The following is a 27,575-nucleotide window of genomic DNA, read 5'->3' on the forward strand; positions in this document are numbered from 1 at the left end:
CTTTGGGTGGAGACAGGCAGTACCCAGGGTGTATGTGGTCAGGTGTGGGGGACAGGCAGATGTCCCATAGTGTGAAGGAGGGGGAGAAATGTGTGAGAGTGAGGCATGGACCAGGCATTGCTAGGCTCAGTGGTAGATTAGACAGGTGAAGTGAATATCAGATTTAATTAACAGAACAAATGTTGATGCAGTTTATTTCATCAATATTTGTTCTGTTCATTAAATTTGATATTTGATTTGCCTATTGAATAGTTTGTGATTTCAGAGAAGTGAAAAACCGTTTTAACTGTATGTCATAGTAAGGTTTACATATTTTTGGAAACCAGCCACTAGAGGGGGACATCACTACAGAGTCTACACATAGATTAATCCAACAGAGGGCAGCAGTATATACATCATACCAATGTACTACAGAGAACATATTACAATAAATAAAATAAGTCAGACTTATTCTGCCTGATACAGAGGACTATGGCCCAGTTCCTCAAAACTATTTACGCAATTAGGCACCTAAAATATGTTTGAGGATCTGGGCCTAGATGTCTAATAAGCACACACTTTAGATATCAATTTGGTCAGTAATCTAGTGTAAATGTTTCACAACTCAGGACTATGAGAATCAGATTAATGTAAAAGTTGTATTACTATAATATAATATTGCAGATCATATATTTCTCACTGCTTTCTAATTCATGTTCCAGCTCAGAAATGGCAGTATATGAAGCAACACTTAACTACAGCTAACAAATTGTAACAGGTTCACCATTTATTTATTTATTCAGCTGCAGCTGATAAGAGTTAAAACAGAAGAAATATGAAACAGAAAATTGATGAGGAAAAATACAAGTATCAGTGTCAAGCATCCCATTGTAGGCACATAGGTCTAAAAACAGAGTAGTCTTCTATGCTACTTTGTATTTCTTGACAGTCCTACTGTGTACAAAGGGATTTTACACAAAGAGGATATTGATAGTTGAAATTCTTGGGTGGCTTAAGTAGGAGTGATGCAAATGCGTGCAGGTAATTAGAGAGACTAGGCTTTCTGTTGGAAATAGCTGCTTTGATGTCACTTTTCCTGTGACAATACATTTCTTTTATTTGTAAATTATGTGCTGTGATTAGTTGCATTTGTCCTACAGAAAGGGAAACTCCATTTGCTACTTTAAATGAGCTCTGTCCAAAATGTTAGAGAGCAACTGGTTATGCTTTAACTTGTACATGAGAGAAAGAGGGAAAGACACTGGGACTGAGGCTATGTCTACACTACAAACTTTGCAGTGGCTGCACTGCTGTAAGGTCTCCCCTGTAGCTGCTCTCTGCCAGCAGGAGAGTGCTCTCCTGCTGGCATAATGAAGCCACCCCCAATGAGCAGCAGTAGCTATGTCGGCAGGAGAGTATCTTCCGCCAACATAGTACTGTCCACACTGGCACTTTTGTCAGTGAAACTTATGTCGGTCCTGGGGGGGGGGGGCGGGGGAGGTTTGACACCCCTGACCAACAAAAGTTTTACCAGCAATAGTGCTAGAGTAGACAGACCCCGAGGCAGAAAGATACAGTAATTTTATTTGGTAAACAGAGCTGTAGAATTGCTCTATAGGTGTGGCCAGTTTTATTCTGTGCAAAACAATAAGGAATGTAATTAATATAATTCAAGCTTTCAGTTCTCAGAGAACTTTTAGATTGTTTTCTTCATGCAGCTAATTAAAGTGTAGCAAGATGAAGTTATTCTTCCCATGCTGGCCCTGATGCAGACTAAATTACAATGCATTTGAACAAAAACAACATTAGCAGCATTTCTACGCCTATAGCTACAAAAAAACAAATTGCAATACAGTAACACGCATAAGAACTGGAATACGGCTACATTCTGAGACATGCTGAGCATTAGGGCCTGATCCAGTAACCCTTACTCATACGAGTAGTCCAGTTGTGTTTGTGGATTTCTCACACGAGTCAGGGTTGGGCCCTGTTGAGCATCTACAGCTTCTGTTGATCTGTCTGGAAATCTGCAGGTAAAGCAACAGCAGGAAGAACAAAATTTGAACTTTCCTCCTCCCCCACCCCCATCAAAGCTGTTTTAGCATTACCTAGGGCTTGTCTTCACTGCAACAGTTATAGCTCAAATTTCTCCACTCAGACTAGCCTGGTGAGAGCAGCCCAACTGAACAATACTTCAGTTTCACAGAGTGATTGGATTAGCATCTGATTGTGCTAACTCTGGTCTAGTGTGTAGCTGCATCAGCAGCACTCAAGCTTCAACCCATAAAACCTGTGGAAGGGCTCTGTGTGGCTCTAAAGCTTGTCTCTCTTGCCAACAGAAGTTGGTGCAATAAAAGATATTACCTCACCCACCTTGTCTCTCCAGCTAACTTGAGTTAAAGGCACCATTTGTGTATCAACAGGAGTCAGGTTTGGGTCAACACTTAAGTTATATCTCAAGTTGACACTGCAGTGAAGACAAGCCCATGGATAATCAAGGCAGCCACTTCAGCAGAACAAGATGTTCCAGGCACAGTAGCCTCGATGCTGCACTAGTAAATCAAGAGGAGTTTTACCCTTGATTTCAATGGGAGTTGGATCTGGGCCATAGAAAGAGAATCTGACTTCCCTTTCCAGTGAAGTGATCCAGTTTTGGGATGCATATGAAAAAATATGAACTTTAAAAAAAAATCAAACTCCTGTTTAATTTGCTGCCTATTATACTCCTACGTCCCTTTCAACCTTCCTTCTTCCCAGGGTTCTCCCTCCCATCAAATATCTGTGGTTTGGATTATTTTGCTCATATATATTTTTCCAAGTCAAATCTCATTTTGTTACCTGGAGGAACAGCAACTGCTACACACCATAAAAGAGTATGGTTTGCTATCCCCTGCCAGCCTTTTCCCAGCTGGTACAGAAAGGGGTAAGCCATGGCCATGCATCATCTTCACTCCACTCTCCAGGATTTTTAGAGTACAATGAAGGGTTAACCATCAGTAGGAAGGTTAAAGCTGCCGCACATCCTGCAGGACACAGCAGTACCACACTCCCTGTTGCTTCTCATGGACTCTCTCATATAAAGAGATAGGCATCAACTGCAGAGACTAGCATAGAGAATACAGCCAAGTTAGATTGCAGCAGCATCAATATGGCATTTATTTTATACATTATCTTTTGTCATTAGTTAAATAAGCCAATCTAGCTTAGGTACTTTTATGGCCGCCATCACTGTAGTATCTGAGCACCCCACAGTCTTTAATGTATTCATCCTCATAACAGCCCTATGAGGTAGGGAAGTGCTATCATATCTCCAACACCAAATGACAAATAAAAGGAACCCAGCATTTTAAAAATCTCATGATTTGTAATCCACTCTCATGGTTTGGGAGGACCCAATTCATGAGTATTGAACACATGGCAATACTGTGATGGTGGCTAAATGACTCCCTCCAGATTCAGCCCAGGCATTGTACTGTACTGCACATTAGAAGGTGGAGGGGAGGGAACTTGTGTGGAAAGGCTAACTTCAAGTGGCATTTATGTTCTGCTAGTTAGAAAGCTGACGTTCCCTAGACATTAGAATGGAATGCTATGTTATTTTTATAAGGTGGGATCAGCTGGAAAAAAAAAAGGAGCACTACATTTATTATACTCTTATTTTTAAATCTGTAACTTTTACACTATACGCTCATATTATTTAGATAGCTCAACATCAGCTGTTACACAACACTAAGACACCTACAGTAATTTTTTTAAAGATACCCAGATATCCACTGTCTTCAGTTTTTCCCCTTAACAAAGTTGGAATCCCAGCAGGGTCTGACAAATCCTGTCTGCCAGGGCCCCTAACAACCAACTTCTCTGCTTGAACAAGCTTTTAAAAAGTTTTTGTTCAAAATGTCTTGGACAAATGCCCTGAATCCTGCAATAGTGGCAGTGTTTTATAAGAAGGAGTTGATGGTGTTTTTCAGAGAATTCTGAAAGCATTTGTCACCTTGATTAAATATGTATTTATTTATTTAAAAGTATATTTTTACTTGAAAGAACCTTCAGCTCAAGATATAATGAATGACTGAATACTGAGATCTGGAGCTACTCATAATGAGGGAACATTTGTGCTCTGCAGCTGCCAGCACAGTCAGTAAGAACCACCCTTTACCAAGTAGCATGTGGATTTGGTGAGATTTAGATTGTTTCCTTACACATTATCTGGGGATTAGGCACTGTCTTGTTAGTGTTTCTTTTTTTCTGTGGTACCTGGATGTCTTAGGATCTGCATGCGTCTTCAATTGCATGTGTCTAATGATGTACGTGTGTTTCCTCCACACGCAATATTTACATATTTATTTATTTGGACTTATATTAGTGCCTATGGACAACTCTAGGCCAGGGGTTTCTAAACTGTGGTACGTGTACGTGGCGGTATATGAGCTCGTTGGAAGTGGTAAACCAAAAACTCGTAAACAAAAACAAATGAACAAACACACCTTTCAGTTCCAAACAGTCATCGCATGCATTGCTGCACACCAGAAAATGCCCAAGAAATATAATACACTCTCCTCTCACACATTGATGCTGTATTTTGGGGTAACCTATTGTTGAAAATCCACAAAAAGCCATTAATGTGGAGAGAGTGGATAGATAAGAAAATAATTTGTGTCTCTCAATTGATCTCAGATGATCAGTTTCTGCCATTCTAAGTGCCCCAAAAATGATATAATCTACCTGATCCAGCTGCATGGCATTACCTGCAGTTTAAGCTTCTCTTGAATAACATGTTTGATTCTGACGTACTGGAAGCACCAGAGTCTCCAGAATTGTTGGTGATGCTATTCCCCCCCGGGTGCTGAAGAAAATAGCTGAAGAAATCTTGGCGTCACTGGCAACAACAAGGGAGCTATAGACCAGTCAGCCTGACCTCAATACCTGGAAAGCTAGTAAAGCAGTGTATAAAACATTAAGTTTGTGAATACCTGGACGATGAAGGGGTAATCACTAGCAGCAAGCATGGATTTACTAAGAACAAATTATGTCAAACCAGCTTGACTTCCTTCTTTGACAGGATAACTGGTTTGGTGGATAGGGGGAATGCAGTGGACAAAATATACCTGGGTTTCAGCAAGGTTTTTGACACAGTCCCAAATGACATTCTGATAAGTAAGCTGGAGAAATGCAGGATTGGCAGAACTACCATTAAGTTGATACATAATTGATTAAACAGCTGCAAATAAAGAATATCTATTAAAGGAATGATGTCAGATTGGAGGGAGGTCAAGTGGGGTTCCACAGGAATCTGTTTTGGGTCCAGTGTTATTTAACATCTTTATTAATGACCTGGATGTAGGAATACAGAGCAGTGATCAGATTTGCAGATGAGACACAGCTGGGGGGAGCTGCCAACACTTTAGAGGATAGAGCTGGAATTCAAAGGGATATTGATACATTTGAGAACTGGGCTATAGACAACCAAATGAAATTCAACTAAAACAAATATAAGGTGTTACACTTAGGGAGGAAAAAACAAATGCACAAATACGGCACTGCTGAGAAGGATCCAAGAGTTGTGGTGGATCACAACCTCAACATGAATCAACAATCTGATGTGTTTCCAAAAAAGCAAATGCAATTTTAGGTTTCTTTAACAGAGACATAGCATGCAAGTCACAGGAGGTGAGACTAGTGCACTATTTGGCACTGGTTAGGCCTCAGCTGTAGTCTGATTGGACTGTGTCCAATTTTGGTCACCAATGTATAGAAAGGATGTAATGAAACTGGAAAGGATCCAGAGGAAAGTGACACAGATGATCAAAGGGATGGAATGCAAGCTATATGAGCAAAGGCAGAAGGAATTGGGTATGTTTAGTTTGGAAAAGTGGAGATTAAGGGGCATGGGGGGACATGATAGCGGTCTTCAAATACTTGAAAGGCTGCCATAAAAAAGATGGAGAAAAGTTGTTCTCTCTTGCCACAGAGGGCAGACAAGGGGTAATGGGTTCAAACTCCAGCATAGCAGGTTTAGATTAAATCTCAGGAAAAACTTCCTAACTGTAAAGAACAGTAGGACAGTGGAACACCCTGCCCAGGGGGATTGTGGAAGCTCCTTCACTAGAGGTTTCCAAAAGGAGGCTGGATAGCTATCTGTCTTGGATAGCTTAGACCCAGCAAATTCTGTGTCTTGGCATAGGGTTAGACTAGATGACCCTTGCAGTTCCTTCTAACACAATGGTTCTACGCAGAGAGAGCTCCATAGGTTGCAGCCTGTGATAACTTCATAGCCAAATGAACCTTCTTAATTTAGATGGTTCCAGACCTGGTGCAGACAAGGATTTGTGTGTATCCTGGAACACCAGCCAATGGGGAAGCATGTTACAAAACATTAAAAATTCTACTATTGATCTATTGTTGAGGCTGACTCATCAGAAAACTATATCTCATCCATGCTGGTCCCCACATAAGTTACAGGCCTGGGCTTTGCAAAACAGGCTGCTGCTAGAGATGGATCTCCCAGAGCTGTACTGGCTCACATGCTTTGAGACTGTCCCAGGCTATGATCCTTTTGGTTAGAAGTAGGCAGGAGGATTAATGATAATGGATACCTCCTGAAAAGTTACTCCCCAGAACTGTGTTTTGAGATACATCTCTTCATCTTGAACACTCTCCAGTTCAAATAATATTAACAACAAGAGGGAAGAAATGTAAACCAAAATAGAGAAAGAATATTTAAATAAGTTAGATGTATTCAAGTTGTCAGGGCCTGATGAAATTCATCCTAGGATATTTAAAGAACTAGCTGAAGCAATCGTGGAACTGTTAGCAATTATCTTTGATATCTCATAGAGGACTGGAGAAGGGCAAATATAGTACCTATCTTTAAAAAGGGGAAGAAAGAGGACCCAGGGAATTATAGACCAATCAGCCTAAAATCCATACCTGGAAAGATACTGAAACAAATTATTAAACATTCAATTTGTAAGCACCTAGAGGATAACAGGGTTATAAGGAATAGCTAGCAACAAATCATGCCAAACCAACGTAATTTCCTTCTTTGACAGCGTTACTGACCTAGCGGATAGAGGGGAAGCTGTAGAGGTGATGTATCTTGATTTTAGAAAGGGTTTTGATACGGTCCTACATGACATTCTCATAAGCAAACTAGGGCAATATGGTCTAGATTAAATTACTTTTATGTAGGTGCAGAACTGGTTGACAGATCGTACTCAGAGAGTAATTATCGATGGTTCACTATCAAACTGAGAGGATGGATCTAGTGGGATCCCATAGGAGTCTGTCTTGGGTCTGGTACTATTTAATATTTTAATTAATTACGTGGCTAATGGAATAGAGATTACACTTATACAATTTGCACATGGCACAAATCTGGAAGGGGTTGCAAGCACTTTGGAGGACCAGATTATAATTCTAAACAACCTTGAAATTTAGAGAATTGGTTTGAAATCAACACGATGAAATTCAATAGAGACAAGTTAAAGTACTTCATTTAGGATGGAAAAAAATCAGCTGTAGTGATACAAAATGGGATATAACTAGGTAGGCAGTAGTACTGCTGAAAAGGATCTGAGGGCTATAGTGGATCACAAATTGGCTATGGGTTTGTCTACACTGCAATGTAAAACCAGGATTAGTTGAAGTAGAGTTGCAGACTCTGGGTTTGTTAGCCCTACGGCTTGAGTGTCTACACTTATTTGTAACCCCATATTAGGGATTGTTGAACTGTGTGACCCAGCCCGGGGGTCTAGTGTCTACACTGCATTAGGTGAGTCCAAGTCCAACCACCCTTATCCCAGATTCAGTGTCCTCCCAAAGTGGTTGGTCTAGCCCTTTGTTCATGATGCAGAGTGGAAAAGCTTGACTGCCCACCAGAACTTTAATAAATAAATGATTCAAGGTGAATATTTTAAAGATTTTCCTACTAGCTGAGAGATGTTTGCAAAGTTTCATTCAACAGTAAATCTTTCTGGCAGCTATAAATCCTTTGAAAATAAGTGTGTTGAAGTAGCCAATTTGGTTCTATGCATAGTACACTTCCTGGCAGTAACTGATGGTTCATTGTACAGCAGTAGTGATGGCTGCTGACTTGCTGGCAGAGAGTTCTTTCTGTTGGCACATCCTATAAGGAATACTAGTGTGCAGGTTTCACAAAGCCTATGTGGTTACCTGAGCTGAAAAATGCCCATATTTCTATGGAAGGATCACAGCCTGCCCTAGTGCACAACTGAATGATCATTGGAACTTTCAGTGATTCCTGGAAGCTGAATGCAAGTATTCTTTTCTCTGATAGACTTTTTTCTGTATTTCCCTATGCCCCCTGGTGATCAGACAGCAAATTGCACTACGCTATACGTAAGTGAATCTGTTTATTTCAATAATCTGATATTGCCGGAGACCCAACGCAATGTGTAATAATGACCTGGTGTAATAAAAAAACAAAACACTTGTGCCATGGTTAGTATTTGGAATTTTGTTAGTGCTCCAACGAGAGGGTGTCCATGAGGTACATTTTGTAAACTAACGTGGAATAAACTAATACATTTTCTTAGGTTTCAGATACAACAGGCACATAGACAAACTTCTTATTTGGCATTGCTAGTTTTACTGAGGATTTTTAAAAACATATTTTGTGCTGCTGTAATTCAGTAGTTGCTCTGATTTCTTTTTTTAAACCTGGCAATTTGCCACTGATTTGCCTTTAAAATGTGGGTTAGGACCTTTTGTTTTGAAAATTGATTACAGTGACGTACAATCACTGTTTGAATTTCTATATAATAACCATAATCTACATAGTTACCATAAGCACACCAAGAGTTCCATCCAGAACTCAGGCCTTGCATTGACTTTAAAAGATATTAGATCTGGCCTGAGTCTACCAACTTGCTACAATAGGCCCTGATCCTGCAAACACTTATGCACGTGAGTAATGTTGCACTTGTAATTAATACCACTGACTTCTATGGAGCTCCTCATGTAAGTAAAGTTACACACGTTTAACTGTTTGCAGGATCAGGGGATTACCCTGGAAAGGCTCTGATGTAATTTGTTACAAGAAATTAAATGGTTAATCTAATTAAGATACACAAATCAAACTGGTGGATAAGATACAGATTACTCCCAATAAGTTCAATTTGATGGACAACTTGCTCCTCCTACTGTGCAGGCAGGGGCAGCTCCAGGCACCAGTGCAGCAAGTGTGTGCCTGGGGCGGCAAACCGGGGTGGTGGTGGTGGTAGCATGCCAGTCTCCGTGAGGGTGACAGGAAGGCAGCCTTTGGCAGCGTTTCTGCGGGAGGTCCGCTGGTCCCGCAGCTTCGGCGGCAATTCGGCAGCGGCTGTGCCGAAGGGGCGGGATCGGCAGATTACCTGCAGAAACGCTGCTGTAGGTTGCCTGACTGCCGTGCTTGGGGCAGCAAAAAACATAGAGCCGCCCCTGTGTACAGGAGAAAAATCTTTGAAATTAGTTCAATCCTTCAGCTCTAGTGTTATGTTCTCTTGCACCTGGTTTTCTATAGCAGCAACCATGGCCATGTTCTGGGCCTGTCATGGGGTCTGCTACTTACCACTTGGCAGTGCCTTCTCATGGGTCATCTGGGGAATTAACTTGCCGCTTCCACACCCCATCCGGAAATCACTCAGCCTGTTTCCTCTGTCACTCGCACCAGGCCCCTCTATTACTCATCAGGAGCTGCAGTGCCTCTCCTTTGTGACTTAGTCCTCCAGCCCTGCTGGGTTATAATCAGAGTCTGCATCCTCAGAGTCTCAGGCAGTTGCCATCTCCTCTGTGCTGACTGTGGCACTACTGCACTGGTTGGGGGGGAACCCAGGACCTCTCTCTACATCGGGTTCCAATCTGGGGACCCTTGAACCTGCAGTTCAGGTCTATCCCTCTCAGACCTTACTGCTCCCTCCCTGGACTGCTTCCTACTATGCCTTGCTCAGGCTCCTACTCTCTCCCTTGTATCAGGGAGCATGACTGCAACCCCACCTCACTGCAGCCCCCTACTCTAGCCTTGACTTCTGGGCTTTAGAGAGGCTCTGCCTGTTTCTGCCCAGGTGAGCTTCATTCTCAGTCAGTCTCATTGCTCCTTAGCTACCCAGCAGGTGCAGCCTAAGGCTAATTGGCCTTTCTTGCCACTTTAACCCCATCTGTGCTAGTGTGTTGGGCGTTCACCCCATCACAGGGGGCTTTATGAAAATGCTGTGTTATCGAGCTTACCACGAAACTGTGGATTGACAGAACCATGGTTAGGCCAACTCTATCATAGAGCAGTGAGATGTGGACCCTGAGGAAGGTTGAAGAGTGGCATATTGATGTTCTCAATTCTCATCTTTGTCAGCAGCTCTATATTAAATGGCAGGACAAGATCAGCATTGAGAATATTTGTAACATATTCCTGACACTGTCTCCATCAGCACAGCTTTGGTTTGGGCAGCTTCCTTGGTGCAGACATGTTATTATGGTGGGAGACTAGCAACTAGGAAGCACTTTTATCAAGGACTGCTGCTACATGGATCCCATGGTTGCCAAAACTTCAATGGTGTGATAAGATCACCATTGACTGAAACAGACAATATCCAACCAGACCATGTTAAGGACCTAGCCAGAGATAGATCTGGGTAGCTGTCAATATACAAGGAAGCTATGTCCCTTTGGGATTCACCTTCATGTTGACTATAGAACCATAGAATTGTAGGCTGGAAGGGATCTTACAGTGTCCTCAAGTCTAGTCCCCTGTGTTGAGGCAAGACCAAGTAAATCTAGACCATCCGACAGGTGTTTGTCTAACCTGTCATTAAAAACCTCCAATGATGGAGATTCCACAACCTCTCTTGGAAGCCTGTTTCAGAGCTTAAGTATTCTTATAGTTAGAAAGTTTTTCCTAATATCTAACCTAAATTTCTCTTGCTGCAGATTAAGCCCTTTACTTCTTGTCTTATCTTAAGTAGACATGGAGAACAATTGATCACGGTCTTCTTTATAAGAGCCCTTAATATATATGCAGACTGTTAGCAGACCCCCTCTCAGTCTTCTTTGCTCAAGACTAAATACGCCAAGTTTTTTTAACCTCTCTCACAAACAGGTTTTCTAAACCCTTTATTATTTTTGTTGCTCTCCTGTGGACTTTCTCCAATTTGTCCCCATCTTTCTTAAAGTGTGATGCCCAGAACTAGACAGAGGCCTCCAGCTGAGGCTTCACCAGTGCTGAGTAGAGCAGGACAGTTACCTCCCATGCCTTACAAACAACATTCCTCTTAATACATCCTAGAATGTTATCACCCTTTTTTGCAGCTTTATCACATTGCTGATTCATTATCAATTTGTGCTCTGCTATAACCCCCAGATCCTTTTCCACAGTACTTCTGCCTAGTGAGTTATTCTCCATTTTGTAGTTGATTTTTACTTCCTAAGAGTAGTACTTCACTATTGCCTCTATTAAATTTCATCTTGATTTCTGACTACTTCTCCAATTTGTAAAGGTCATTTTGAATTCTAATCCTGTCCTCCAAACTTTTAGCAACCTCTCCCAGCTTGGTTGCATCTGCAACCTTTAAAAGCATACTCTGAACTTCATTAGCCAAGTCATTTATGGAAATATTGACTAGTACTGGATCTAGGATAGCCATTTGTGGACCCCACTAGATAGGCCCTCCCAGTTTGACAGCAAACCTTTGATAACTACTCTGTCTTTCAACCATTTTTGCACCCACCTCAGTAATTTCACCTAGACCACATTTCCCTAGCTCGCTTATAAGACTGTCATATGGGACGGTGTCAAAAGCCTTATTAAAATTAAGATTGTCATGTCCATAGCTTCCCCCCATCCAGAAACCCTGCCACAGAAGGAAATTAGGTTGGTTTGGCATGATTTGTTCTTGACAAACCTATGCTGGGCGTTCCTTATAACCCTGTTATCCTCAAGGTGCTTACAAACCGACTATTTAATCATTTATTTCTGTAACTCTCCAGGTATCAAAGTTAGGCTGTCTGGTCTATAATTCCCCAGATCTTCTTTGTTCCCCAGTTTAAAGACAGGTACTATGTTTACCCTTTTCCAGTCCTCTGGGACCTCACCCACCTTCCTTGAGTTCTTGAAGATATTCGCCAATAATTCCGAAATTGCTTCAGATAGGTCTTTAAATACCCTTGGATGAAGTTCATCAGGCCCTGCTGATACATCAAACGTAGCTAAATATTCTTTAACCTGGTCTTCCCCAATTTTAATTTGCATTCCTTCCCCGTTGTTGTTAATATTAAATTGTATTATTTGGTTACAATTTACCTTTTTAGTGACAAAAAAAGCAAAATAGACTTTAAATAGCTTTCTTGATGTTGTCCATTATTAGCAGTCCTTTCCTGCTAAATAGAGGACCCATAAGCACCGAATCCATGGGGCCTCCAGGCCTGGAGCATCCATGGAGAAAAATCAGTGGGTGCTCAGCACCCATGGTCCCCCCCTCGCCTCTCTCCTGCAGGCAACTGCACTGATCACTCCTCTCATCCCTCTCTCCCTCCCAGCACCTCCTGCCCACTGTGAACAGCTGTTTCACAGCATGCAGGTTGGCTCCAGGAGGGAGGGGGAGGAGCAGGGATGGGGCACACTTGAGGGAGAGGGCAGAAAGAGGCAGGGTGGGAGTTTGGGGGAAGGGGTGGAGCAGAGCCGGGGTGGGGGGAGGTTGAGCACCTCATGGGTAAAGGGGAAGTCAGCGCCTCTGAGAGAACCTACACCTTCCTTCTCTTGCTCTTAATGTATTAATAGAATTCTTGTTGCCTTTTATGTCCCTTGGTATGTGGGATTTATTTTGTGCCTTAGCTTTTCTGATTATGACCTTACACGTTTGTGCTGTTCTTTTGTGCTCCTCCTTAGCAATTTGTCCATGTGTCCACATTTTGTAGGATTCCTTTTAGATTCTCAGATCATTAAAGAACAGATGGTGCTATAGCAGCTGCTTTCTGTTCCTCCTAGCTTGCCTTCTGATTGGGATAGTTTGCAGGTATATCTTTAATATTGTCTCTATGAGAAACTTCCAGCTCTCCTGAACTCTTATTTCCTTTAGATTTTTTTTCTCATGAGACCATAGCTATCAGTTCTCTGAGTTTGTTAAAGTCAGGTTTTTAGAAGTCCACTTTCCTCATTCTGCTGCTCTCACTCCTTCCTTTCCTTAGGAATAATGAAATCTATCATTTCATGATCACTGGCATCCAAATTGTCTTCAGCCTTCAGATTCATAACCTACTCCTCCCTGTTATCAGAATCAAGTCTGAAATGGCTTCCCCCTGGTTACTTCCTCCACCTTCTGAAACAAAAAGTTGCTCCTAGTACATTCCAAGAACTTACTGCGTTTATGTATAGACATCTGTAGCAAAGCACAGACTCACCAGTACAGCCCTTCCCACTGGTCAACCTGGGAATTAGCTCATCCAGCACTCTGAGCACCTCCTGGTGGCGAGCAACTCACCTGCCAGAGGCACCCCCCCTCCATGTCCCTCCCAGCCCCTGGTGCCCTTTACCTCAGGATTCTGCCCCTGCAGTACCCCCACACTCTGGTCCCCTCCCAGGGAACCCCCCGCAACCCTCTACACCCACCTGGCCTCAGTGGCTACTGCCAGTCATCATCTAGCCCCCGACTCACTGGGGCAAACTGTAGTGGGTCATGGCCACTCATCATTAGCAAGCAGGTTGGACCAGCAGCCTCTGCCTAACCCCAGGCTGCACCTCCCAGCCCTAGTACTCACATAGGCCTTTTATCATAGCCTCAGCCAGGGGGGGTTGCCAGGCTGGAGCTCCCCAGCTCCTCTTGCCCTTGCCCTTGTCCTTCCCCAGCCCTGCTCTGCTCTGCTCCAAGTACCCTATTCCCAGGCAGCTAGGTCCTTCTCTGGCTTCACAGCTAGAGAGACTAACCTAGCCCCTCCCTGAGTCCTTATAACAGGGCCAGGTTTGGCCTGATTGGGGTGTGGCCCCCAGTTGTGGCTGCCTCCCCACTCAGCCCAGCCTTCCTCCACCAGAGCAGGCTAACTGCCCAGCTACAACATTTAAGAGCTGCCTGCTGCTCAGGCCTACCTTGACCAGGTCCTGCATGAGGGCACGCCCCGCCCACCCCCTACCCCGAGCCCTCTGGACCTCTTCATCGGGCCCCTGCCCCGTGGACCTGACTGGCCCCCCTGCCCCTTCTCCGCAAGCCGGCTGCACGATCTGCAGCCGGTCCGTTTTCAAACCGCGCCAAGGAACCAACTCTATGCGCTCGTGCTCCACACCCTTCACTTCCTCACCCTCGTGTCCCGCCCCGACACCAAGTGGCGGGACCTCCTGCCACCTCTGGAGGGTGAGGAGCCCCGGTGGGCCAGCCTGTACTCCACCCTGGTCCCGAGGCCCGTCGGGGATATCAGTTGGCGGCTCCTCCACGGGGCCGTGAGTACGGGCGTGTACTTGGCGCGGTTTACCCCTGTCCCAGACACCTGCCCCTTCTGCGGCGTGAGGGAGACCCTGGCGCACATTTACATAGAGTGCGCCAGGCTGCAGCCCCTCTACCGGCTCCTCACTAATCTCCTCTTGCGTTTCTGGCTGCACTTTTCCCCCCACCTCCTTCTCCATGCACTCCCTATCCGTGGCCCCACGAAGTCGCGGGACCTCCTGGTCAACCTCCTCCTCGCCCTGGCAAAAATGGCCATCTACGCGACCAGGGAGAGGCGGTTGGCCAATGGAGACTCCTGCGACTGTGGGGCTTGTTTCCGATCCTTAGTCCGTTCACGTCTCCGGGCGGAGTTCCTCTGGGCGACATCCGCTGGCTCCCTTGACGCCTTCGAGGAGCAGTGGGCGCTGTCCGGGGTTCTCTGCTCGGTGTCACCGTCAGGCTCCCTTCTTATGACCCTTTGACCGCACTCCTGTCCCTGTTCTTTTATTAGTTGTCCCCCGCAATTAGTGGGTTTCTGAGGCTCTGTGGCACCTCCCCTTAGGCTGGGGGGGGTTCTGTTAGCATGGAGCGGGCTTGCCCGCCCCATTTCCTGGAAACCCAATAGATACAACATCTAAGAGCTGCCTGCTGCTCAGGCCTACCTTGACCAGGTCCTGCATGAGGGCACGCCCCGCCCACCCCCTACCCCGAGCCCTCTGGACCTCTTCATCGGGCCCCTGCCCCGTGGACCTGACCGGCCCCCCGCCCCTTCTCCGCAAGCCGGCTGCACGATCTGCAGCCGGTCCGTTTTCAAACCGTGCCAAGGAACCAACTCTACGCGCTCGTGCTCCATACCGTTCACTTCCTCACCCTCGTGTCCCGCCCCGACACCAAGTGGCGGGACCTCTTGCCACCTGTGGCGGGTGAGGAGCCCCGGTGGGCCAGCCTGTACTCCACCCTGGTCCCGAGGCCCGCCGGGGATATCAGCTGGCGGCTCCTTCATGGGGCCGTGAGCACGGGCGTGTACTTGGCGCGGTTCACCCCTGTCCCGGACACCTGCCCCTTCTGCGGCGTGAGGGAGACCCTGGCACATGTTTACCTAGAGTGCGCCAGGTTGCAGCCCCTATACCGGCTCCTCACCGACATTCTGTTACGTTTCTGGCTGCACTTTTCCCCTCACCTCCTTATCCATGCACTCCCTATCCGTGGCCCCACAAAGTCGCGGGACCTCCTGGTCAACCTCCTCCTCGCCCTGGCTAAAAAGGCCATCCACGCGACCAGGGAGAGGAGGTTGGCCGACGGAGACTCCTGCGACTGTGGGGCTTGTTTCCGGTCCCTCATCCGCTCACGTCTCCGGGCGGAGTTCCTCTGGGCAGCGTCCGCTGGCTCCCTTGACGCCTTCGAGGAGCAGTGGGCGCTGTCCGGGGTTCTCTGCTCGGTGTCCCCGTCAGGCTCCCTTCTTATGACCCTTTGACCACACTCCTGTCCCTGTTATTTCCTTAGTTGTCCCCCAAAATCAGTTGGGTTTCAGGTCCTGTAGATCCTCCTCTTAGGCTTTGGGGGGTGGGGGGATCCTTTAGCAGTGGGCGGGCTTCTGCCCACCCACTTCCCGGAACCCAATAGGTACATCTAAGATGTTTAGTGTATCCCTCTTGTTATTCCTGTGATGCTACTGTAATTTTCCACTTCCCTCCCAACATTTATCCCTCTGTTAAGGTCACCAGGTTTTATACTTACCTATGTATTTTTGTCAATTGCCGCCTTTGAATTAAGTTAAACTCTTCCTTACTAGATTGGTCAGGTGGACCCAATCTCTTCCCAGAAGCCCTCCTTCCCAGAACAGCATCCCATAGTTGAAGAAGCCAAAGCCCGCATGTTGACACCATCTGTGCAGCCATAAATTCATTGCCTGAATGCATGTGGCCCTGCCTGGATCCTTAGCCTAAACTGGGAGAATGGTCGAGAACACCACTTGCTTCCCACAACTCCTTCATTCCCCACCCTGGTGCTAATGATGATGTGATTTCTGGTTAATCAATGGTCCTGGGTTGGCTTTGCCATTCAAATCCAAGAGTTTGCTACTGGGAGTAAAGTGCCACAAATCCTAAGAGTCCAGCGCTGAACTATTATGTGGATGCATTCAGTCATCTAATATTAGCACCATAAAACTTCATTGCCTGATCTTGGAACTGCAACCTGCCCTGGGTCCCCCAGACAGAAAAGGGATGGCTGAGCAAATTATGGTTTACACTCACCATTACTACATGTACCTTTCCAGCTAAAGAATAGTAAGTAACAGGATTGTATTGTTACTTGGGCCCTTTTCTATATCTTTACAAACAATAGGCAATAGGCCATTGTACTCTTTGTGTCTTTTTTGGCATAATGGAATCCCATTGAAATTCCAATAAAAAAGTCTGATATCAGTGATGTCTCAGCAATAAACAAGTTTCTCATGCATTTGGGGGTCTCAGGAGACAGGGTGGTGAGTCTATGCTACTGTGAGCTTGCATTTTTTTGACAGTTATATTACTTTTTCCATTTAAAGTTATCCTCATTTTTTTTAGATTCTGTTATCTGTAACTCCTGTTACCAGGAAAGAAAGAAAAAACTCCACTAAGCTACCGAACAGCAAATACATCTATATTAAAACACAACAACCTAAAATAAAATTCCCTAGAACTGCATAAATATTACTTCCTTTAAAATGCTCTGTGAGCAAGCTAAACAATGACACCCTCTTCCAGTGTTACAAACTTAGCACAGGGTTGGAACCTATTGCAGTAGAGTCACCAAGTGGTAAAAGAGCATCAGTCACTCTAAGCGTCTCCTATTGGCTCCACTCAGCTGCGGGTGAATCACTCACAGCATTATCAGATTTCTACTCTGTATAAAGTCCACCAGCTAGGGTGGATTGTAAAGCTGTTTGTTTGCCTTTTAAATTCTGAACCACCTGACACTGGCAAGGGGATTTGAAAGCTGCATGAATGTGCTTGAAATCAGGACCTCGGGGGGGATGGGATACATTTTTATTCTCTGTAAGAATGTTTAGTTTTTCTTTCACATAGGTTAAATAAAATAAAACGAATAAGGCTGGGCTTTTCAAAGGGGGCTAAGAGTGTTAGCTGCCCAGCTCCTATTGAATTTCTATTGGAATTAGCTGCCTAACTTGCTTTGACAATCCCAGCCTAAGTGTTCCCCTCTGTTTCTATGCACAGAGGAAAGCAAAAGAGGAATCCCTTTTTCCGAATCCCAGAGCAGCCTCTCCAGGGGTAACCTGAGGAGATCAGGATCCATGGATGGGGCCTGGGCAGGCCAGAGAGACAGAAAGTGGAGAGTGGCCATTTGCTATTGGAGTGCCCTCTCCACACCCTGCCCCCATGGTATCCTTGTGAACACTCATAGTGATTGTATTGTTTCACCCGCTGCTCTGGGAGGGCCCTCCAAGTTTAGGGGCAGTGATCAGAAGAGCATTTGCTTCCTCGGATGTGGCCTGGAAGAACTGGGCCTCTATATCGATGGCCCTGGCCTATATGGATTATTATTTATACTGCAGCCAAAAAAGTGTGCTAAGTGGTTTGGATTTCAGGAGGTGTGCAGATTTCAGGGGCCAGAGCTGTTTCTGTTCCAGGATCGGCTGAGAGAACAAGCCTTACTTGCCACTGCAGTCCAGGGTACATTCCATGATGCCAAACTCTATTTCCTGTCCCCTATGCAAGAAGCAGCAGCAGGAGAGAGAGAGAGAACACTGAGACTGAGTTGGCCTGTTGCCTCCTTATTGGCTTTTGTCTCGTTTGTGTGTGTCAAGGACATGTTCTTTGATAGGGGCCTTTCTTTCTCTCTTGTTCAATGAAGTTTGAATGCTGAATAGTTAATATAGAAAAAGGTATGTAAATACGGTGCAATGCTGGTCACTGCAAAACTCATGATTCACAGGCTTGTGGATTATTACAATCCAGCTACTGCCTTCCTGTAATCCAAACTCTGAGACAGAAAAGCCATTAGCCTTTATAGTCTAGTGGATGAGCTGAGGTCAGATCAACATATATAATCAGAATAATATAGCCAAACTAATGAGGTATTTAACATTTTAAGTGACTATAGGAGTAATATTAATTTCAATCCAAACTCAGCGCAAACATCCTTAAAAACTATTCTTGTTTTAGCAGTATTTAATGATGTAATAAATATTTTATATCAATGTTCCATTATGAATATATGAAAATCATTAGCTAAGTGCTGAATCCTGCCTTTTTGAAGAGAAGGACATGCACATTCATGAAAAACTGGGATTACTGGTAAATCTGAGCATTGTCAGGGCTGCAAATGTTGTCCCCTCACCTGGGTGTTTTAGTGTTTCAGCTACTGCGGATATGGATGTAGATGGGTGTCATAAACAGATAGTTAAGGGTTAAGGTCTCTTTTACCTGTAAAGGGTTAACAAGCTCAGTAACCTGACGGACACCTGACCAGAGGACCAATCAAGGGACAAGATAATTTCAAATCTCTGTGGATGAAGTCTTTGTTTGGGGGGTTGTTCTCTCTTTGGATCTGAGAGGGGCCAGATGTATATCCAGGCTCTCCAAGTTTCCTGAAGTATTTTCTTCTATTCAGTATAGTGAGTATTAGAAAGGCGGATTAGTCTTATAATTAATTTCTGAATTTGCAAATGTGTGTTTGCTGGAGAAATCTCTTTATTTCTGTTTGCTGTTACTTTGATTATTCTGAGAAAGGAGGGGGGGAAGTCCCTCTTAGTGTATAAGTTAGACCCTGTAATATTTTTCATCCTGGTCTTACAGAGATAGTATTACTTTCTTTCTTGCTTTGGTTTTAAAAACAATCTCCACCGCTGCCTACCATGTCATAGGTTTATTCCCCACTTTGAACTTTAGCGTCCACAAGATGAGGACCTGCATGGACTCCTCTAAACTTAAATCCTAGTTTAGATCTGGTTATGCTGCCACCAGCTAGAAATTCCAGTGTCTAGCACACTCCCTGTTCTCCCAAAACTTTCCCTGGGGAACACAGATTCAAACTCCTTGGATCTTAACACAAAGGGAAATAGCCCATTCCCCCACCTCCCCCTCCCTTAGCCGTCGGGAGAGATCACCTTGATTCAAACTTCTTGAATCAAAGAGGGATTCCCTTTTCCCCCCTCCTCCTCCTCTTCCCCTGAGATTCCAAACAAGGGAAGAAATCAATCAGGTTATAAAAAGAAAAGATTTTATTGAAAGAAAGAAAGTAATACTATCTCTGTAACACCAGGATGAAAAATATTACAGGGTCTAACTTATAAACCAAGAGGGACTTCCCCCCCTCCTTTCTCAGAATAATCAAAGTAACAGCAAACAGAAATAAAGAGATTTCTCCAGCAAACACACATTTGCAAATACAGAAATTAATTATAAGACTAATCCGCCTTTCTAATACTCACTATACTGAATAGAAGAAAATACTTCAGGAAACTTGGAGAGCCTGGATATACATCTAGCCCCTCTCAGATCCAAAGAGAGAACAACCCCCCAAACAAAGAACACAAACAAAGACTTCCCTCCACAGAGATTTGAAATTATCTTGTCCCTTGATTGGTCCTCTGGTCAGGTGTCCGTCAGGTTACTGAGCTTGTTAACCCTTTACAGGTAAAAGAGACTTTAACCCTTAACTATCTGTTTATGACAATGGGTTCCTTCCCTGTGCTCTGTTGCCCATCCCAATTCAGTATAATTAGTGATCTGTCTGTCATATACTCTTAGGAATCTCCCCTAGTCTTTTTGCACATATAACTTCTTGGCTCACTTGACTCCTAACTTGGTTCACGTCAACAACAGGAAATAGCATGATCTCAAGCCCAAGTAGGTTTTTGTGAGAAGACGAGGATTCTGCTGGATAAGTTGCAATTTATTACAATTCACAATATGGGTTGTGAATCTCTTGTATCTCCTATGTGGGACCCTTAAGCAAATCTTCTTTTTCAGTGTTGTTACCAGGAAGTTAGATTCCAAAGAAAGCAGCAAGAGCTGCAGAATATGAGCAACATGAGGCAGGGACCACTTATAACCATCTTAATGTCAGTAACCGAATGGGTTACGCCACATTAGGCTGGAGTAAGCTCAGAATCTGACCGTGGATCCTTTATTGTTTCTGTAGGGCTCCATGCACACCCTTGGTGTATGCATACAATCCAAGTGACAAAATAACAAAAATAAATAATATTACTAGCAGAGCAGTGGAGTGAAAGGCATGCTGAGGATGGCCCATGCCATATCTTACAGTTCGGTGTGAAATACTTTATATCCCAAGCCACAAAATGCTGCAGCCTCCTCTTACATATTGTATAGTTTGTACTGAAAGGTAGGCTGCTCTACATTTAAAAGTTTTACTGGCATAGGCGTACCAGTCCAGGGGAGTGATTTTTTCCCTACTGCTAACTGACACAGCTATGCTAGCACAAGCCTTAGGGCAGACACAGTTATACTGGCAAAAAAGTGCTTTTGCTGTACATCTTACTCTGTTTGGGGAACTGATTTAAGCAGTCTGTTGGTGATATAAGCCCACTCTCCCATAGACTGGTTGGCCAGTATAACTATCCTGGTATATCTATAGCAGCAAACCCTTTCAAGTGTAGACAAGGCATTCATTACAATGAAGAGCACTTTAACACATACCCCTATTGTGCAGTTTATGTAGTGACAAGACCAGACTTCCTTTTGTGCCATTATATAGTATAAAAATATGGGTCCCAGATGGCTGAATACAGAGGATCTTCACCTCCTACAAACGTAACTTTTATTTTGTATTGTTGTTATATTGACTTACATTTCTTTCACGTTAGTAACTTGTTCCAGGTTTTCTTTTAACACTGTCTTGGATCTCTATCACCGGATATATATAATGGGCACTGAAGATGAAATACATTCATAGCCATAATAAGAGAGCACTAAAAATACGTTAAAAGTACCATACTGATTAAATCAAAGCAATTGTTTTCAGTATTTTGTGGCTACAATAAAGAATGCATCTTTAACGGTCAGCACACCTGGTATACATTCATTGCAAAGAATAACTCTTTATTGGAATATAGTGGAGCAAAAAATGCCCCTTTATTAATTTGATGTACATTAAATATCTTTGCATTTGTTACGTGTATGATAGGTATTTGACAGATAAATTTATACACACTTCCACATTTTATAGATTTATACTGTATATAGTCATCCTACACAGAGCATGCCCTTTCACAGTTAGACAGACAGCTTTTCTCAGGGGACTTTATACACTTGGTCAAGCATTTTGGCAATCAGCAATCTGACACAGAGGAGCATGCCAGAAAGATGAGTTCACAATTGTACCAGCTGTACTTGGAATGAAAAATCCAGAAACCTGAAAGTGAGAATTTATCAATGCACACACATGCAAGCACATATATACAGGAGTGATAACTGTAACCCACATTACAGGAGATCATACAGAGCAGTAAAAAAAGAAAAAGGTCAGGGCCATTGCCAAGATCTCAGTACAAAATTGTGGATCTGAAAATGAATGTGAAGAATGTAAATTTAACTTAAAAATCTTAGTACTTTATATACAATATATACACATTGTCATGTTACAAAACACAGGATACCAGGACATACAGACACACCATGTTTTGTATGTTAAAGACAGTGTGCCAAATTCTGCTCCCAGTTGCCTTGTTTCAACGCCCTTACTTTTACTTGAGCTCTACTGGGGAAAATTAAGAGCAGAATTTGGCTCAGCATAAAGAAAGCACATACATTTTTTCTTTTGTGTTTGCTATTTTTGGGGATTTAGGAGGCACAAACTAGTTACCAAGAATCAGTACCTTGACTATATCAGTAACTGATATTGAAGGCATGGAATTATATTTTCAGCTGGATGGTTATTTTTGTATACACAGGACTGAAATTAACCCAGTGAAGTGAGAAGAAAAAAACATCCATTTTTTGTCTGTTTACACGCCTTCACACATCAAATATATTTGTGGCCACATATAAGTTACAATTTAATTTATTAGAATTTTAACTCAAGACAGATGATAGCATTTTTTACATATATAAAATGGCTGGAAAATAAAGTGATCAGTTGATTCATGTGGTTTCTGACCTGGGATGATATTACAATGCAGTGTATTGGTTGGAACTCCAGTCACTTGTATGAGGACATCAAAGGTTAAAATTATTACGTTACAATCCATACATTGGTAGATTAAACCAACATGTTATAGAGAATTCCTCTCACCCCAGGACTCAGTAAAGAAGTTGCTTCCAATACTGCATAACACAAGATCATGCATTTAACTGTTGTTTTTCTTTTAAGTTAACTTATAAGAAAGCTCAGGTCTTAATACCATAAACTGCTCCATTGACTTCCATTGTCTATATAGGCATAGGGGCTTGCCTGTATAGACCAACTTGCTGGATCAAGGCCTAAATCAGTAGGTATATGCTGCTCTAGTTCTGAGGGATTTTTTTAAATGAAAGTATATTCTTCATGATCATAGGTGAAGTGTTACAGAAACCGGCCATCACACTGGCTGGGATCCACACAGGGGGAGGGACGAGAGAGCTCTAAGTTTCTTACAAAAACATTGTATTGTTAAATATAACTATTTAAAGTGAATGTTTAACATTCTATTACTTTTTCTTCTAAATTATTTCATTTTAATGTTTGTTACATAGTTCCAATGATGATGATAAAGTCAGCAACATTCATTGGAAACCTAAAGACTCATTTTCATTTTTTTTAAAGAAAGACTGTGAACTGCAGGCTACAGTGTCCCACCACTGACATTTTTTTTCTTTCCATTAGAATATCCACCATCCACCAGTGATGATGTTGTATCAGCATTGCTGCACTGTTGTGTGTTATTACTTAACTAAATGGCTCAGAATGAATTTCACTCTCAAGTAAATCAGGCAATACGCATGATTCCCAGCTATGGACAGTGCGGTGTTGTCTGTTTTAATTTCTTGTAAAAAGTCTTAGTTTTCCTGTACCAAATATGCTTTGTTCATTCTTGTGAGCCTAGAACGCCCTTTTTTTCTGCTGACTCCTTAATTCTGCAATGCACAGGCACACAGACTCCCCGGAAACACATTGGAAAGAATGAAGTTGTTTGCATCTAGGGAAGAAGCATAATGAGTGCCGGAGCTCTAGAAATAACTCTCTCCACCCTCCTTCCTTGTGTGTGCGCTTTTTCAGACTGGCTTCACTTGAATAATAGCGGGAATGGTACTGTATTTTCCGGCGTATAAGGCGACTGGGCGTATAAGACGACCCCCTAATTTTACAGTTAAAACATAGGTTTTGGCCTATACTCGCCGTATAAGACTACCCCCCCTTCCGAGGGGGGGAGCCCAGAGCCTTTTAAATCCCAGCTGCGGCGGGGAGTCAGAGGGCTCTGGGCTGCCCGCGGCGGTGGGGAGCCCAGAGCCTTTTAAATCCCAGCCGCGGCAGGGAGTCAGAGGGCTCTGGGCTGCCTGAAACCGCGGGGAGCCCAGAGCCCTTTGAATCCCAGCTGCGGCTGGGAATCAGAGGGCTCTGGGCTGCCCACTGCGGCGGGGAGCACAGAGCCTTTTAAATCCCAGCTGCGGCCGGGAATCAGAGGGCTCTGGGCTGCCCGCTGCGGCGGGGAGCCCAGAGCCTTTTAAATCCCAGCCGCGGCCTGGAATCAGAGGGCTCTGGGCTGCCCGCTGCGGCGGGGAGCCCAGAGCCTTTTAAATCCCAGCCGTGGCCGAGAATCAGAGGGCTCTGGGCTGCCCGCTGCGGCGGGGAGCCCAGAGCCTTTTAAATCCCAGCCGCGGCCGGGAATCAGAGGGCTCTGGGCTGCCCGCTGTTTATACCCGGCGTATAAGACGACCCCCGATTTTTGGGGGTTGATTTTTAGTATAAAAAGTTGTCTTATACGCCGGAAAATACGGTACTATACACTGCTCATTACAGAGCTAGATCTTTGTCAACGTTAATGATTAACTGAAAGACATCCTGACAATGGCTCTGTTTCTAGCTGGTCAAAGAATGCTGATAAGAGCAGTGGCAAACAATTCAGCCATAAGAACATTATTAGAACAGCAGCAGCTATGTCTGCAGGAACAATGAAAAACATACAGTACAGAAAGAAGACAGACATATTCCCATATATTACACAGAAGTTAATACGTTGAGATCCATATGGAACATTATTCAGAACATACTTTGCTTCCAAAAAGGAAAAAAAACCCAAGAATTTATATTTGATTTTGAATATTCTAGAATGCTGAGTCACTGGAACATATGTGACTGATACTTCTATATGGTTTGTTGCTTCATTGTTTGGCACAGCATGGTGAGGGAAGGATGCAGTTAAATCAAAGCTTACTCCTAAAACAATTACAGGCGTTCCCTTTCAGTGACATCAAATGAAGGGCAAACTAAGAAAGCACTTGGCACCACAGCAATTTTATGGATGATTAAGAAAAGAATTTTGCACAAGGAAATAAATAGTGTATTTTGTATTCAAAGCATAATGCAGCAAATGGCAATCAATGGCACTGAGAATGAAATTGCATTTTAAAAACAACATTCCAAATTAAGTTTTATAATGTATAAAAGTCTACACTTGTCATACACACACACACACACAGAGGAATGCGTGTGTGTGTGTGTGTGTATGCATTTTCACCCAAACTGTACAGTACATCTCTTTTACAATAAACAATACTCACATAGCTGCATTATATCAGGGCAGTGATTAGAACTCAAAGAAAATTTACTGCAGAAAAAACCTAGGACCTGAATCATAGGCCTCTAACCTACTACTCCTGACTTTATTTTGTTTTGTTTTATTCTATTTCATAATCTCTCACTTTCTCTCTCCACCTCCCCCATCTTTTTTTTTTATTGAGCAAATATGCTCCTGTTGAGAATGAGAAACTGATCCTGCCACATTGCTTCAGCTGGAGATAGGCCTGAATTTACCAGTGGGATGCCAGACAAGTATAATGGGAGTGAGTTTGAAAGTGTGTGCAGTGATGGGAAGAGAAAAGTACTAGATGGCAGTTCTAGCTGGAGACACCCATGAAATGGGAGCAGGGCTACAGAACACAGATCTATACGAGCACCTAGCAGAGTGGTTTGCTCTCAGCAGTTTATATGAAGTGATGTACAGTGTCCATTCATGGCATTGCAGTTTAGGGTTGCACTGCGGGGGCTCATGGTTCAGATCTAGGGATCCTGGATGCCCAGGCTATGGTAGGTGGCCAACCTTAGAAGTAAAAAGATGTGGGGATCTTTAGGATCCAAGAAGAAAGTAGCAGAGCTGACTGGCCATGGAGAGACCAAGGGAAACTGCAGTCCCCCAAGTTGATCCTCCCTTTCATTACTAGATTGATGTCCTGGGTTATAGCCTGCAGCTCAGATGAAAGGAGGAACTGAAAGCTGGAGTAGCTGACAAGATGCATAGTTCAGCTACTCCCAACATGCCCGCTAGGATGTCTGTCCTATTAAATGTATATCAATGGAGAAGGTGGGTGGGAGGGACAGTTCTATTTTGTGTTGAGTTACTCTTATCCAGTGACCATTGTGGCTAAGCAATCCCTTTCCCCTCCTGAGAGGGTGAGGAGAAAGTAGCATGTACTAGAGCATTGTACTAAAGAGAAGATCATTAAAGCCCCAGTCCTAGAAAGCAATTGAATTTGTGATTTGTCCCACAAATCTACTCAGCCTTGAAAATCAAGGAGGCATGATAGGCTCCCCAAAGTCACATTTTTGCTGCACTAAGGAGTCTCAGCGCAGCAGATAATTTCACCCGAATTTATACAAATTTAGGTGAAAAAAAGACTGCAGACAAATTCTAATTCCTTTTAATTTATTTTATTTGGGTTGGATGCAGCCCTGCATAAGCTGGTAAAGGTGGAAATAACACTAGTGTAAAACTGGTGTACCCAAGAGAAGAATCAACCAAGCACACTGAACTTCTGGATCAAAGAGAAGACCTGAAGTGGCCTGGAGTCCTCTCCAGTAATTTTAAGATTCTAGAGCAGAGTTAAATGTTGAAGGATCCTCCTAAATCCAAGAAAAGAAATGGAGGAAAACAGATCACTATAGGAAAAATAAAGAATAAAAAACAGTGACAGGCCCATACATGTTTTCTATACCCTGGTTAAACTGCACCACACACACGCACAATGCTTGAAAGTTTTCAGAAAGATCAATTGGGCCACGTAGCAGATGCCAGCAGGATGATGTCAACCCGAGGACTATAATTTAATCATTCTGTTCTACAGAGCTTGAGAAGATCTACTACAAACTAATGCTTTCTAATTAGTTTGTGATTCTGCTTTTGTGTTACAAACTCACATGTCTGACACATGTTTGCCATATCATGGCAAAAATCCTGTTGGTCCCAGGATATTAGAGAGACCAGATGGGTGAGATAATATCTTTTATTGGACCATCTTCTGTTGGTGAGAAAGACGAGCTTTCAGATTTCAGGACCTGAAGAAGCTCTCTCTATATCTCAAAAGCTTGTCTCTTTCACCCACAGAAGTTGAGCCAATAAAAGATATTACCTCACCCACCTGGTCTCTCTTCATGCTGTGTTTCCTGAACTGATAGTAAAGGATCTTATTAACAAGGGCTGACATCTGACAGTGAGTTTGGTGAACAGGAAGGCAGGAAACGCTGAGGAAAAGTAGTCCATCTGACTTGTTTTCTTCTGGAATTTGACTGCTGAGCATTTTTCCCCCACATTCTGGAGGAAGTGGAGCAGCTCTGCTTCACTTCCTGTATATGTGACCCACTGAGTGTACAGTATTGAGGATTCACTTTTAACCTTGTGTTTGAACTGTAGTTCCATTTCCAGCTAAATATAAAAAAATAAAGTGTGTCAGACAAGTTATGCTAACATAGCGCTGCCTTGGTTGGATAAGTGAGCTATGATAGGATGTATGTAACTGTCCCTGGCTGAATGAAGAAGTGTTTTAAAACCCTTCACTGGGGAAAGAGCTAAAGCCTAGCCAATAGAGACTGCCTGAGCTGTCAGGCCTGGAGAAAGGAGCTGACAGCTATGGCTCCATTAGGCTACTGGAAAGTGGCGCTGACAGATATGCCTCAATAGCATGGCCAGCAGCTATATAAAAGTGAGGTTTCCAGGAGTGCCAAGAAAGAAAAAGGGTGAAGCTTCTGGGAAAAAAA

The 27,575-nt window shown here is 43.6% G+C and overlaps 1 protein-coding gene and 2 long non-coding RNA genes across 3 annotated transcripts in view; 1 reads left to right on the top strand and 2 right to left on the bottom strand.

The window, feature by feature from the left end:
* LOC120408065 overlaps positions 1-27,575 on the top strand; it is an 81,951-nt gene that overhangs the window by 42,638 nt on the left and 11,738 nt on the right. The window lies entirely within an intron of this gene.
* LOC120408067 lies at positions 902-12,156 on the bottom strand. Its single transcript, XR_005600402.1, has 3 exons — positions 12,068-12,156; positions 2,818-3,083; positions 902-2,006 (listed from the first exon to the last, which is right to left on the bottom strand). It is a non-coding gene; the product is annotated as an uncharacterized LOC120408067 (long non-coding RNA).
* The window catches only part of SV2C (synaptic vesicle glycoprotein 2C), a 295,255-nt gene continuing 288,847 nt past the window's right edge, over positions 21,168-27,575 (bottom strand). Inside the window, exon 17 of the mRNA XM_039544576.1 lies at positions 21,168-23,523. Coding sequence (XP_039400510.1) covers positions 23,413-23,523 — 111 coding nt within the window. The 3' untranslated portion in view covers positions 21,168-23,412. The remainder of the gene's footprint in view (positions 23,524-27,575) is intronic.

This window comes from Mauremys reevesii, linkage group 6 (genome assembly GCF_016161935.1).
Source record: "Mauremys reevesii isolate NIE-2019 linkage group 6, ASM1616193v1, whole genome shotgun sequence".
Lineage (NCBI taxonomy): Eukaryota > Metazoa > Chordata > Testudines > Geoemydidae > Mauremys > Mauremys reevesii.